The 15,388-nt window shown below is 45.5% G+C and overlaps 1 protein-coding gene across 1 annotated transcript in view; it reads left to right on the top strand.

Moving 5' to 3' along the window:
- Positions 1-604: 604 nt before the first annotated feature.
- The window catches only part of CACNA1I (calcium voltage-gated channel subunit alpha1 I), a 208,423-nt gene continuing 193,639 nt past the window's right edge, over positions 605-15,388 (top strand). The window contains exons 1-2 of the mRNA XM_048499231.1: positions 605-709; positions 1,887-2,020. Of these exons, the coding sequence (XP_048355188.1) occupies positions 617-709; positions 1,887-2,020 (227 nt within the window). The 5' untranslated portion in view covers positions 605-616. The remainder of the gene's footprint in view (positions 710-1,886; positions 2,021-15,388) is intronic.

Here is a 15,388-nt window from a genome sequence, read left to right on the forward strand (position 1 = left end):
ATGCAGAATGTATCAAATAGCTAAAATGGATGTTTGTGCCTTTTCATGTTTAATATTGCCTGCTGATTTGCAGTATTCACAATGTGTCTCATGACAGCCTTGACTCTGATTATTCCACACTAGTAAATGAAGACCAAATTATTTCACATCAATTTCAGGTGATGGTAAAAGAGTTCTTGGACTGCTGCCACTTCATCCTGTTGGGGGAGGGCAAGGAATGGCTGGAACTGATCCCCCCCTGAAAATTATTTATTTACTTACCAAACTAACATTTCAGATTAAAATCAAATCTGGGATTCTTGTTTCCTGGGATCTAGTTTTCTGTGTGCATGGAACATCTTTTTATGTAGTGAAAACGTTCAATCATTATTTGCATCCCACTATTTCACTCAAAGCAGCATTCAGAAAAGAAACTAAAAGTTTACATCTCAGCTTGTGTTAATTTAGTATCTGATGGCTTAGCTGTTTCACAGAATGAGGTTTGGTATATGAATGTGTGTGTTTTAAAACTTTTTTTTATTTTTATGCTGTCATATCTTGGGTGTGGCTATATTGACTGTAGCAGATATTTTCCTTGACTTCATTTCTTCCTTCCACTTGGTTTGAGTGTGTCAGCATGATGGTGATCCTGTTGAACTGTGTGACCCTTGGGATGTACCAGCCCTGCGATGATATGGACTGCCTTTCCAACAGATGTCAAATTTTGCAGGTAGGTAGCTTCCTTCTAGTTGTGGTCATGGATGGTTGGGGTCTTGACTTCATGGTTTGGCTGACAGTTTCCACAACATGGTTGTGTTTATTAGCAAAAAGATTAGAAAATAACCACAGCCACAAACTAGCATAAAAAAAACCTGTCAAACACACTAGAGGGAACATCTGTGTCTTAATATCTGTACTTGTACTCCTCTAGATCAAACTATGGATAAGCTGATATACCAATCCATTTCCTTTTGATTCTCTGTATTGCCGTGGTTATTGGTTTCTAGCCATCTAATATTTGCTGCTGTCCTCATGGGCCAATTTTACACAATTAATGTGAAATTGACCTAACTGTAGAAAAATGTGTACATATTTATGGAGAAAATCCAACAGCAAGGACACAGAAAGAAGAAAAAAAATCAAAATGGGGATATTCACATCAAATGAGCAAGCTTGCAAACTCCCCAACAAATCTTGTACTAGTAGGATACATGAATACATACAAACATATGTCAGGAAAGCAAGTTATGATAAATCTGTCCTTGTATGGTTTTTTTCTCCTCAATGGTGAATTTAACCCTTGTCCAATAAGCTTGAAAGGATAGGCCACTTTTGCATGGCCCGTTAAGACTGGTGTGGGGTTGGTAAAAGCACCGTTGTTGGGGGGAAGATCGCACACTGCAGCGGCAGTGGCGTTTCCCCTCCACAACAGCGTTTTTTGGACTTGCTTAATGAGTGAGTCTTTTGGAAAATGCTGGCTTCTCTTTGTTGCCGAGCAAGTGGGACCGGGTGGAAGGTGGCGTTTTCCTCGCACCAGTGCAGTACCCTCTTACCCTTTCCCCCAGCCATGTCGCTCTGGAGAGGCCAGGGAACATGCCTCCTGGCCTCCAGCCCTGGAGGCATTGCCATAGCCATGGGGGCGTGTCCCCTGGCCTCTCCAGTGTGACGGCAGCCAGGAGACAAGGTAAGAGGGATCTGCACCGATGTGCCTGTGTAAACGTGGCCCCATGGGCCACTGGGGCACCGAGGCCGTTTGCAGGGCACCGTGCGAACGGCCATGGGGTGTGCACTGGCATCAACTAGGCCGGTGCACCTCCGCTTGTGAGGCTGTGCAGGAATGGTTTAAGATTAAATAGGCAGTGAGTGAAGATTAAAATCAATCTCACATTTCCTTCTGGGTCTTTCAGGTATTTGATGACTTCATTTTCATCTTCTTTGCTATGGAGATGGTGCTGAAAATGGTGGCGTTAGGTATCTTTGGCAAGAAATGCTACCTTGGAGACACCTGGAACCGCCTGGATTTCTTCATTGTCATGGCTGGGTAAGTCACCTGCCTTCTTTTGCGTAGTCTAATAAAGAAGCGATTTGGATCAAATTCACAAATAAGGGAAGTGGGTGTCACCTCTAAGAATGAGAACACCTGGGTGCTGTGTGGTTTCCGGGCTGTATGGCCGTGTTCTAGCAGCATTCTCTCCTGACGTTTCGCCTGCATCTGTGGCTGGCATCTTCAGAGGATCTGATCCTCTGAAGATTCAGATCCTCTGAAGATGCCAGCCACAGATACAGGCAAAACGTCAGGAGAGAATGCTGCTAGAACACGGCCATACAGCCCGGAAACCACACAGCACCCAAGTGATTCTGGCCATGAAAGCCTTCGACAATACAATGAGAACACCATTTGGAGTGCAATAAAGTACAATAACACATTGGTTCTCATATATACCTATTTTTGTTGTCTTAGATAAATGTAAGATATTAGCTTGACGTTTTCCACACAGGCAAAATATCCTGGGATAAGGAGGTGAAACATCCCATTCGGGCATGGCTTCTGCATGGCTTCTGGGCCTAACTCAGGGCTGCGCTGCAAGATTTCCCTTATCCCACGGCTTTCAAAAAACAATTAAATTGGCAGTTCTTTTGGAAAAGCCCGCACTGCTCCCGCTCCCATGCAAACACCATCGGAGACAGACTGCTTTATTTTTCTGGCTTTGCCGCCTGCTCTCTCCTCCCCCACCCCCTTAGCTGCAGCCAATCAGAATGTAGGAAAAACGAAATTGACATAAACTACGTAAACGTACGCAAACAATGTAAGCAACATAAATGTGGAAAATGAAAATAAACCGGGGGCTCGTGCATAATTCACTGGAGTTCTTCCTCCCAGCCTGAACGCACTGATGGGCAGCCATGCGAAGGGAGAAACCGGGATAAAAACACCTTGGGATATATAATCCCAGGTCTATCCCAGGATATTTTGTCCATGGGGAAAACGCCATCGAATCTTGGCAATAGAGTAACTGCAAAAATTAGCTCAGGTGACATGATTCCCATCTTGTTTGGAAGTCAACAGGTTAAACTATAAGATATTAGTCCTGTTCAACTGTTTGTGTGAACAAGAAGCTGATTCTTGGTTCTGCCTCTAACTTTCATGCTTCAAAAGTTTGTTTGGAGCCTATTAATGTACCCCAGAATGTGAGTTGTATATAGTATATTCGATCCCTGTACCTTGGTAAACAGAAGGAAAGAATGTGTGCATAAGGGTACAGACAGTAAGCTCCGTGCAAATGATACACCTGGAGGTCTGGAGGGGCCCTCAGGCCTTTCCCCGCTCAGCCCCAGTGACCCTGGAGAGACCCAAATGAATGCCTGAACAAGGCTAGTGAGAGAGTGTATTAGGAATTTGTGCAAACTGGTAAATAGGGAGCAGGAGGAGGCTCGTGCCCCAGGTGTTTCTGGGGAGGCTCAGGAAGAGCCTCCACCCCAACTGATCTAGTCTGTGCTTGCTGCCTTAGAAGTAAGATAATCTTAATTTTAAAGCAACTAGAAGGGTTTTTTTGGTTGCAACAGGAATGGGGATTGGGTGGGGGGGAGGAGAGAAAAGTGGCCCATATTCTCCTCCCTGCTACTGCTACCAAAAAAAAGCCTCTGGTTGCTTTAAAATTAAGATTAGATTACTTCTAGGTGAGCAGTTGCAGGGAGGAGTCTGAGGGCACAGGTACAAGGCCACAGAAAAGCACAGAAATGGATGCTATTTTTTGTGAACATGTGACTTGCTATCATCCTTAGCTCTCTGTTTGTAAAATGGCAGTAATCAGTGACTTTTGTTAGGATAGTTATGATAAAGACCATGGGTCAAGTCAAAAGTGTTATGTCTTGTTTCACAAAAGTCGGTCCCTGTTCTGACTCTGACACACTCAGAAATGACTAGCAAGAATACAAGATAGAGCTATGTAGTTAAAGTTCAATTCAGTTCATGTTGGCTTCCATTGAATTCTATGTACCATAGTAAAAGGGCTGCACTCTGAAATGCCACGGAGGGCATTTGTCCCCAGTTCTGTGGCCACCTCTGCCTGTGACAGGCTGGCAAGTTCCCCTTTGCACTCCTTCCAATGTTGGATGGCACAGCCCCTCTGTAAAGCCTGGGGAAGATGCAGTTTGTCTGTGGATATATTCAGGTGTCACAACAAAACCTCCACAAATATGATTTGCTTGTCATTCTTGCATGCTCACTTCCCAGCCCCCCTCCCTCCCTCCCTCCCTCCTGCAACCACACACGCTCATAGAGCACAATCAAAACCTTCTGGGCTTGGAAACCTTCAGTCACACTTCAATTTGCTGTGCTATCTAAATGCAGGCACCTGGGCAAATTGCTTTCTCCCCAATAGCCTGGATTCCAAACTGGGGTTACAATCCCTGGGTGTGAAGAGGAAGTGAATTCCCATGCAAAGATGCAGCTGCCTTATACTGAAAGAGACCACTGGTCAAGGAAGGTCCATTTTGTCTACTTAGACTGGCAGCATCCCTCCAGTGTCTCAAGTACTGCTGATCCTTTCAATGAAAAATGCTGGGGATTGAACCAGGCCCCTTCTGCATGCCAAGCAGTCACTCTGCCACTAAGCCACAGCCCCTTTGCAGGCAATTCCAGTTGGCTAGGGCCCTCCAGCTTTTGCACATGCCTGGTCATTGGAGCATGTGGGGATGGCAAATGGGCAGTATTTATTCTGCCTGATTCACAGAGGTGTAATGTACCTCCTGCGCTCCTTTCAGTACAAAGGCTCATTACTGACACCCCTCCACTTATAATTGAAGAAGGGGGGTAGGTGGGAGCAGAAGGAAACCTTCTGGATAACATCAGTGCCATTGCCTTTTACAGAGTTTTGGGATTTGCAGCATCGTTGCGAAAAGCACTATGTGCTTCCTTCTGCCTTGGCATCCTTTTAGCCCACCTAAGCGCACCTCAGGGACACGATGACATTTTAGTGTTTTTTTCACAGCAAAGCTGCTGAGGTACAGCTCCAGCTTTTCATTTCAAATGTCTTGCTGCATCTTGAGTAAGGCACCCGCAAGGAGTTGCCAGTCAAAATTTCACGGGCGAAAATCCATGGGTGAAATTACATGGACCGCGTGAGAGGGCATAATTTTGTAGAGTGGGCTCTTTCATTTAAAAGAAAATCAAATTCCCCAATGGCATCAAGGGCCAGTTTAGGGGTGGGGGGTGGGGAGTATTACTGTGCCCAGTAGCAGACGTCTCCTGTGTACTGTGGAACCGTAAGCTTCTTTCTTATTTGGCACTCACTTGCCAAACTAGCATTGAGTTGAGGCTTGAATAGCAGCCAACTCTGCAGGACCGAGCACAGCCTTGTCTCTGCATTTGTCTTCAGACTAGCAGATCCATGTAGAGTTGCTATCTGGCTTGTTTCAAATCCACTTAGGGGTTTATTGCTGCATAGGAGCTTGCATTGTCTCTCTCATTTAGTCCAGCGATAACATCAGGTAGTGGTCAATGTGAAAAGGGAATGTTGTCAAATTAAGATGTACAAATGCAAAGCTGCTTATCCCTCTGCAAGGCATGCCAGCCTTAAGTCCAAATCCAGCCATTTGTCTATGGCCGATTACACACAAGGTGTTTGCGGGATGGTGGAAGCAAAACTCCACCACCGTCCGAGGCAGTGAATTCCACCGTTGAACAGCCCTGACAGTCAGAAAGTTCTTCCTAATGTTTAGATGGAATCTCTTCCTGCACCTTGAATCCATTACTCCGTGTCCTAGGTCGATTCCCCACTTCAAAAGTGAAAGTAGAGGGGACCCCTGCTCTGTGTTCGGTGCCCAGTTTCAAAAAGATGTACTTCCGACCAGGATCCGAAATGACGCGCGCTGAGGGGTGGGAGGAGTGGTAGAATCAGGGTGACTGCGTTGTCACTGCTGGTGTAGTGGGGAGTGCTGCAGGGCCCCGGGGTATTTGGCGTGAGGAGCGCGCATTTAATGGTGGGTGGGGAATCGTCCCTAGTCTCTGAGATAGCAGAAAACAAGCTTGTTCCATCTTCGACATGGCATCCCTTCAAATGTTTAAACATAGCTATCATGTCCACCCTTAACCTTCACTTCCCCAGACTAAACATCCCCAGCTCCCCAAGCCTCTCTTCATAGGGCATGGATTCCAGACCTTTTACTGTTTTGGTTGCCCTCTGGACTTGTTCCAGCTTGTCAATATCTTTCTTAAACTGCAGTGCCCAGAAGTGAACTAGCAGCATGGAAGGGAAGGAGAGGGGAGGTGAGCAAAGCAACAGAGAGGGCTTTTGCAAGGGACAGCACAACCAGGGTGTCTCTTTGGCTCCAGCCCACCTCCCCCACTCTGCTTTTGCCCTCCCCAATGATTGGGAGGGCTTTTAAAACTTTATGTCTGTCTGTGTGTGTGCGTGCATGCATGTGTGTGTGTGAGAGAGTGAAAGAGAGAGAGAGAGAGGAGGAGGAGGAGGGGGGGAATACTGGGCATTGCTGGCATTTCTTCTCTCGGCACAGCAGTTCCCACCTTGAGGTAGGGAGGTCGCTACACGCACACCTTTAGAATGTGGAGGTGGAGTTAGAATTCTGCTCAGCCAAAGCTTCAGGAGCCATCCTCAGGGATTGCCTGTGAGGAAGGATCAGTGGCCAGGTGACCTCCTGAAACCAGAAGATCTGATCAAAGTAGATTCAAAGCAGGAGGGACTTGGAGGGAGAGTTAGTCGAGTGTTGAGAGTCTACTGAACTGGGTGGGTGTTGGAAACCCTTTTGTTTTGTAGGACCCATGGCACCTTGTTACTAAACTCTGTGATCTTTGGAGGCCATTTGTGTTTTGAGACTCTGTGATGAGATCTGTGCCTTTAAAGCTGAGTGGAGTTAAGAGAACCAGAGTGATGGGTGGAGTTAAGAGATGGGTGGAGTTCAGAGTTAAGAGAACCAGAGCCCATTTGAGCAGCTGTTCCCCTTCAAACTAAACCAAGAGTGAGTAACTCCTGGTTTTACTACACTGGGGGAAAAAAGGGGCCAGTTTTGTTGGATGACCTCATCTCTGGGAAATGGGTTTTACAGCATCCCATGAACCCCCTGCATAACGTGACTAGCCATGTTAATGTGGGCACTTGAGGCATATAATGAATCCCCCTCCCTCGATAGAATCCAAAGATTATTTCGGTTTGAAACTTTATGAAAGTCATCAACATCGCTTTCAGAATCCTTAACAGTTTCCAAATAATCCATAGGAAATGCAAAGGTCAACCTAAACAAGCTGCTAGCCCATAGAAAATCTGATTAATGCCACAAAGCCAGGAGCAGCTAATTCTTCATTTTTCAAATTGTTGTTCACACCTTATGCCAGCATCAGAAAGAAATGGGATACACCAGGGTGGTGTAGAGGTTAGAGTGTCAGACTGCAGTTTGGCAGACCCAGGTTCAAATCCTCCCTCTGCTATGGAAGCCCGCTGGGGGCCGTTGAGCCAGTCACACAACCTCAGCCTAGCCTACCTCACAGGACTCTTATGAGGCTATAATGGAGGAAAGGAGAGTGATGTAAAATGCTTTTGGTCCCTATTGGGGAGAAACGGTTTGAGTATTACTCTTAAAATCACGACTAAACAAAATATCACAAAATACCAGGTGTTCATTTACTCAGAACCTTTCTTCAGCCTGGATGGTTCAATACAAAAATGGTGAAGTGAGAAAAGAAACTATACTTCTGTGCAATGATAGAAAGACCGGTCATCTGCATTTTGAAGAGGCTTAAAATGAGATCTAGGAGGTGTTGTGCTCTTTATTGGATGGGGTGGTGTGGAGTCCAAAGCTGTTTTCAAAACCCACCAAGGACTATTGAGAAAGAGAAGTAAAAAATGGCCACCCTGCTTTGAGTAATTAAATGCTCGTGGTTAATCAGATGTCTCTCCAACACTAATCAGAAGACACAGGTCCCTTGTAAGGCAGACAGTAGAAGGAAAATGTGATAGCCTTGTATTAGCAAAGCAAATCTGTTCCAGCTCACATCAGAAGCCGGTTGCTTCAGCTTTCTCTGAATGGAATTATGTACAAATGAGCCTGCTTCTTTACAATGGATTTGCTTGTATATTTTCACACTGTAATAATGGTAGTTTCAGATATTCTGTGAACATTTCTGCTGCAAAATTCAGACAGCCCAGTGCAGAACTACCTGAATAGACAGATCAGCCAGCATCCATTCAAGAGACTTTCGCATGGCTGCCAGTCAGTGCCAGTCTGACTAAGATGAAACCTGCCTAATTCTGTTCCTTCATTGCAGGATAGTGTTGGGAAACATGTGAGTAAACTGTGGTTATGTAGGGGGAAAGAGAGAAAATTTAAGTCCGTGTTCTAGTACAGTGAATTCAGACTTAGTCTCCCAGACTTCAGATTCTTTCTTTAGTTGCAAGCCTCAATACATGTCCCATGGAATAAAATGGGACTTATTTCTGAGTAGACTGTCTCAGACGTGCTCCCTCTGTTATTTCCTAATACTTTTGGCCCTTTGTTCACATTCCTGAAGTGCATTTGCATGGGAAGTATTAGTCAAAGTTTGTGATTTATGCAGTGTTCTACCAAATGATCTCAGAACTGGAGGATAGGCTCTTAGATGTGAATCATAAGATCATATGAATATTATCATATAGATGCTCCTGAAGAAACTATTCCAGAAACCATCCCATTCATTCTATCAAAACAGGAAAGTCTTAACTCAGAACCATCTGGGTATTACTGCATTCAGAAACAGCACTGTACTGTGACTTAAGAGGACCTCAGACTAGGGCAACACATTGTTAGGGCCAATGCCACTGTTTCCCTTAACTACAGTAAGGGCAAGAGGAAGGAAATTTGTATCCAAAAGAACGGATAGTGTAGCTAGGGGCCCTGGGGGGCCTTAAGCCCCAGGTGCCACTCCCAATGGTCATATGGGGGCACATTGTACACCTCCTGCAACTGCACCCCTTCCCCCAAACTCCCTGCCAAGTTCAGGGAAAGGGCGCAGTTGAATGTGACCAATAGGAGTGGCCCCACCCCCAAGCTCCATGTGGAGCTGGGAGCAGGGCCAACTGGGCTCACTTTGTGGAATTTGGAAGCAGGGGGAGCCCTGTGGCATAGCGCCAAGGAGGAGAAGGGGTGTGCAATGCACCGCCGACAGGGCGGGGGTGTTCCAGGGCATGGCGTGGCAGGGGCACACAGTGCACATGTGCCCTGGGCGCAGTTCCCCCTAGCTCTGGCCCTGGGAGAGCCTGTTGAATGCTGGCTTCAGGTGGCCTGGGTCCAGCTTAAAGCTAAACTCTGGGTCCAGTTTAAAGCTCGACTCTAGCCTCCCTGCGGCCAGGATCAGACTGACAGGATATGACAGGATCAAACTGAAGACAGGATCAAACTAACTGACTCGTAGCTCGCCGGCTACAGTTTTATACTTTTGGCTCCACACACACCCCTCCCCCATAGAGCTTGGTAGCAGGGTGAACCCGACTGGCACCTCTCCCAGCTCCATGTGGAGCTTGGGGGCAGGGCCAGCCCTACTGTGCCCAGTCCCAAAATCTGGGAATTCAGGTGCTACTGAGGGGGGCAGGGCCCCTGAGTCCCTCAGACTGATTCCCAACTTCTTACTAGCTGTTCAGAGGAAGCCAGTGTTGTGTCTGCTCCAAATCATGTTTCCTTTCCAATGCATAAAGTGAGCAAATCCTACTGATTCTATTCATGGATTTCCGGATTTGGTGTTCTGATTGTTAAAATGACTAGGGTTGCAGATCTATTCTCTACAGCTGCCATTTTTTCCCAAGGGAACTGATCTCTGTTGTCTGGAGATCAGTTGTAATTCTGGGAGAAGACCAGGCTTCCTTGGGCCGTTTCCGCACGGCCAGGATGCGCCCCCACGCCGCCAAGAGTTCTGGCGGTGTGGGGGCGCAAGCCCGTTCGCATGAACGGGCGAAGCGGAGGCCGGCAGACGGCAGGCGGCTCCGCATGGAGCCGCCTCTTCCCCCGTCCCCGCCCCACTCACGGTGTCCTCGTCGTCGCCTGCTGGGCAGAGTCCGCCCACGCTGCCCTCCGACCCCTGGAGGTCGGAGGACAGTGTGGGCGGGGCTGCAACGCCCAGCAGGCGACGACGAGGACACCGTGAGTGGGGCGGGGACGGGAGACAGACGCTCCCCTGGGGGGAGGGAAGTGCAGTCAGGTCGAACGGTCGCAGTCAGTCACGCCGCCCTGGGGGGAGGGAAGCGCAGTCAGGGCGAACGGCGGCCTGTGCGAACGGCGGCCTGGGGGTGGTGTTTTTACCGCCCCAGGCCGTCGTTAATGGGCCGTGCGGAAACGGCCTTGGAGGCTGATAACCCCAAAAAGTGACACCAAGGCTGCAGTTCTGTATCTCCAAATTGCAAAGCTACAATTATCTGGAAACAAATACAACTGTCCTTACTTTCTCCCCAACAACCTGGACTAGTTAGCATGGGTGGATTTCACACAGCATCAATATAACATCTTTAGGACATTATAAAAAGTCCTCTTTTGATATTTTGTGTTCCCATAGCACTAGAGAACACAAGCATTGCCAGCCAAAACAGATCTTTTTTCCTGCCTGCTACATGGAGCTCTTGTCAGTTTCACAGTGGCACCCACCATTTTGTGAGCTGCAGCAGATTCTCCATGAATATTCCCCACTGAGGTTTCTTCTGCTTGCAGTTCATCTGTTTGCTATTTCACTGTAAAAAGTAGATGAATAAAGTTTGTCTTGCCTAGCAATCCCAAGCACGTGTCATTTTTCCTTTTTTGCTTTGTTTTGTTTTGAGGGGAATGTCTGCAAAGGTTCGGTGACATGATTAGAGAAGCTGCAATATGCACATATTTGTGTCACCAGAGCTTTGCAGACATCCCCCTCAAAAAAGAGAGGAAAAATGACATGTGCATGGGATTGCTAAGCAAAACAAATGTTATTCATCTACTTTTTACAGTGAAATAGGAAACGGATAAGCTGCAAGCAGAGGAAAGCTCCATGGTGAATCTTCACAGAGAATCTCCTATGGCACACAGAATGGTGGGTGTGAGCAGTGGAAACTAAAGTAAAAGGTTTGGGCAGAAGAAATAAAGTGTTTACTGCCTGTTTGTGTTTGCTTAGCAGGCAGGGAACATCTTCAACCCAGGTTGCGGGGAAAGATAGCTCTGCGATTTTTGAAAAACCTGGGTTGAGAGGAATATAACAGGCTGAACTCATTTGGGGATGAGAGCTGTGCAAGGTTCTTCCCCAAAATGCATTTTATATTGTCCTAAAGATGTTATATTTATGCTGTGCAAAATCCACCATGGAGAACCGGTGTCAGAGTAACTGGAGTTACTGATATCCTGATATTTTGAGTTTTGTGCTACAAACTGAAGGGAAGATAGCATTGTCCTCAGGACCAAATAGGAAAGTGTGTCTTTTAAAAAGGGGCTCCAGAATTGAAAGACTGCTGTTATACTGGAGATCCTTATATGGTTTAAGATGTCGCTGCATCTCCCTTTGTCTGTGGCAGTATCTACTGTAAAAATAACACAAAAAGGAAACCCAGTCATTTGCAGATATTGCTTCAGCCTCTACTGTAACTACAGTCTACATATCAGCTACATAACAGCAAGTTTGCCTTTTTTGCTGGCTCAGTTGCGCTGCACTCCCCCACTCCCCCCATGCAAATTCCCCGTGATGGTTTCTCCTAACTAAATTCCAGTGTCTGTTCATTGCCCTTCTCGCTCCCACTCCCCGTGCAATTTAGCAGCTTCAAGAGGAAGACTCCGCTGTCACTAAAAATGTACTGTTGCCATGGTGATGAGAATTGACATCACTAGAACTTTACCTCCTCCCCACCCCCCGGCCCGGTTTATGGAGTGGATTTTAAAATAAAAGGCCCTAAATCAATATTTTCCTTCTTTGCTGTTTCCCTTAAGAAATCAGACAGCTCCCCAAACAAAAGCATACTTTTGCTGGGCTAAATAAAACATGCAAGTGCACACAGAGGTGATGAATCTCCGCTCTTGGTTCTGGGGACTTGGAGCCTTGCTCAAGTCACCTGGTAATACTTGGCTGCAGGTACTCAGGTATCTCACGTGACCTGTATTTGGCAGATGGTTTCCAAGCATCAGATTGTTCTCTCTCCCACTTGTTTGGGATATTTTCTCCTGTGATTACTGGTGCACAACTTAAGAGCTGGCCTTTGATTACTGACACCCAACTAGCAACATCTTATCTAAAAGGATGTGCTTCTTCCCAATACTGTTAAGTCGTGAGTCCTTAATGCTGAGCCAATAAAAATCACTTGTCAGCTTTGAAATGGTGAGCCTATATGTAAGTGTAACTATAATCTAGGTGGGGGATTGGAAGCCCAGATCTCAAAAGAACATCACCAAATATTTAGGTTGTGATTTCCCCTCCACTGGGCTTCATCTGGGTTTTGCGGCTTGCAGTGGGTGATTCACTCTACTGGCACTGAGTCATCAGCTAACTGAACTGTCACATTGTCTAACCTAATTTCAGGAGAGAGTTGCTTTGTGGCAGGTTGCAATGTTTACCTTGCCTGTCTTGAGGGGCAACCATCACTGCTTATGTGGGCTGGGAATATTTTTACTGATCTAGTCTGTGAAGTCACTTTCCAGATCGAAAGCAATAGCTATTTTACCTATTCTGTAATGTGAGCCATACCAGCCAACTATTACAAATCCAGAAGATCCCCTTTATCCAGGCCTTGGAGCCGACCCCCATACCTCCAGTTGTTTTTATATCAAGCAGTTGTTTTTATATTAGAATATTTCATATCCCTCAATGTATTGCAAGAGCATTCAAGATGCCTTCAAATTTCATATCTAAATTTTAAACTGAAACAATCTACCCTGTCTGCCCTGAGTTAGATATTTCCTGCCATTTTTGCTGCCTAACCCCACCCTCCTTCACCTCCAAAAAACCCCTCTTCAAGATGTTGGTCAAGAGATTTTTGCTAAATTCGAGTAACATGGACAAGCAGGAGAAAAAGGAATAAACCTGCTTTGGAGCTTTGCCTCTTCAGACTCCAGGGTTTGGCTTGTGTGATTAACATCTCTTCAGAGGCATAGTGCCAATGGGGCCAGGTGGGGCACGATGCCCCAGACGTGCAGTGTGGCGGGGGCATGGCTGGGATGTTCCAGGGGCGTGGCATTTCTGGGTGCCTTATGGGGTGGGGTGGAGGTGGACAATGCCGTGTCAGGGGCGCAGGGCATGCATGCGCGCGTCCCGGGCAGAGTTCCCCCTCGCTCCACCCCTGCATCTCCCCCATGCAAAACATTTCCCCTGCATGTACAAAACTACTTGTGAACGGGAAGACTCCTCAACTGGTCTTCTCCCTCATGCCAGATGTCACAGTGCAGAATGCTTTTTAACAGAGAAGCATTCATTCAGTCTTGGGAGCCATCTGCAATCTAGCAACGGGTTTATAACTAGGCCTAGACCTACTCTTGCAAAGTCTGAGTTACTCTCTGCTCAGATTTAGTGATTATGTTAATTAACATGCAGAGAAACTTGCAAGTGAATTGAACTGGGCATTGTTTTCTTATAATTTAGCCAGCTCAATCCTTGAGAAATTGTTTTATTTTAATTGGAGATACCGTTGCTTAGGAAACGAAAATGAAAGTATCAGCAAAGTTTGGAGAACCATCCTCAAAATGGGAAGGAGGGGGAACTGTTTAAAATTGGTCCTTCCCCCTAAGCGGGATGGAACTGGCAATTTGTAAGACACGTTCAGAGTCCTGTATAACCAGACCAATCCAGTTCCTTGGGTCCAGACTACAGCTTTCAAGCGGCGTAGGCCTGATACTGGCTCACATCTTCCCAAAAGGATCTAGTAAAAGAAATAATTGGCATGATTAATTGTGCTTCCTCAGCATTTCCCACCTCCTTTCAAGCTGTAGCACAAGATGCAATGCACAACAGTGTCACGCCATGTGTTCCTTTTATTAGGCATCACCAGAGAGACATTGATCTGGGACGTGGATTGGCAGTCACAATCCCCCTTACAATATCTATTTAGGCCCTGAAATATGCCATCTAATCAGTTGAAAACAGTAACCTTGAAGAACAGATAATCTTTGGGCTGTTTGCATTGTGAACTGCTGTCCAAATTTCTGCTAGGTTGGGACTGCTGATGAACTACGATTAATAAATGTATAGTGTAATCCTATTCAGAATTACTCTGTGCGAAAACAGATTGAAGATAATGGGTTTAGATTGGAATATCTCTGCATGGGACTGCACTGTTGATAACCTATTCATAGTGATTTCTTGTAAATAGCTGTACTTGTGTTAGGAGGGGATTTCTTTTTGTAATCAACCCATGCACCAAATGATGCACTCTACTTTTTTGAGTCGTTTCAGTGGAAGTTGTTGAAACCCTGACTCTCATTAAACCAGCACCTTTGACATTGGTCTGCCCTCGTCCTCCTTGCTCTTTGCTTGCGGCACTCTGTAATTTGTGTGATCATAGGCTATAATTTATTTAAGTTTTTATGTAATTGCATCCAACTGCATAGGTGGCTTAAACACCATCTTTATCAACCCTCCCCTTTTATCCTGTTTCTTTTCCCTTTGTCTGCATTTTTTTCAGTTGCAGGCTTTTATCAGTGGTCTATGTAATTTAAAACTTTAATGTATTAACAGCACAATATGAGGATGGCAGCAGTAAAATACCAATAATGTAGAAAGTGATCTAACCAAAATTAAGCATTGCAAGTCTACATTCTTAAAACTATGTAGTCAGTTTAAAAAGTACTTAAGTTTGACTAGATATTCAGTGGGCAATAAACAATGTTTTATCTCCTTGGTTTGATTTTTTTACAAGTGAACTTATATAATCATTAGCATAGGTTGAATCCTATGGGTATACAAATAGAAGGAACTATTGGTGATGGACCTTTCCTATATGTTTGTTTATATATACATACATACTCACCCAACCCTTTCCCCCAAATGAAATACAAAGGCCACGTCTACGTGCACTACTTACCCCATGGTAGTTAACTTCACAGTAGGGTTTTCCTGCTGCATTTTGTTTGCAGGGGTTTCTCCACCTGTGAAGTGTTCCTAGTTGATCTAATGCATCATTTTGCCTGCCCATCATTTCCTTGTTGTTTCTATGGAACCTACATTTGCCTGCTGGTTTTTTTGTTCATTAGTTTGTTTTTGTTTAAAATGGATCAGGTCTGGCAAAATAACACTAGACTAAAAGACAGCAATTAAACAAAAACCTTCACCCCATCCCCTCTATCAGCATATAACAGTAATAATTCTGACTGATCAATAAAACCATTATCTGCCTAGAATGTACAAAACTTCTTTAATTTTCATTGTGGAATATAAAGGATAATAATTGTTTGATAAACTATAAATGAAAGTTGGGTAGAACTTTCAGTT

Source organism: Sphaerodactylus townsendi, linkage group LG06, assembly GCF_021028975.2.
Source record: "Sphaerodactylus townsendi isolate TG3544 linkage group LG06, MPM_Stown_v2.3, whole genome shotgun sequence".
Classification (NCBI taxonomy): domain Eukaryota; kingdom Metazoa; phylum Chordata; class Lepidosauria; order Squamata; family Sphaerodactylidae; genus Sphaerodactylus; species Sphaerodactylus townsendi.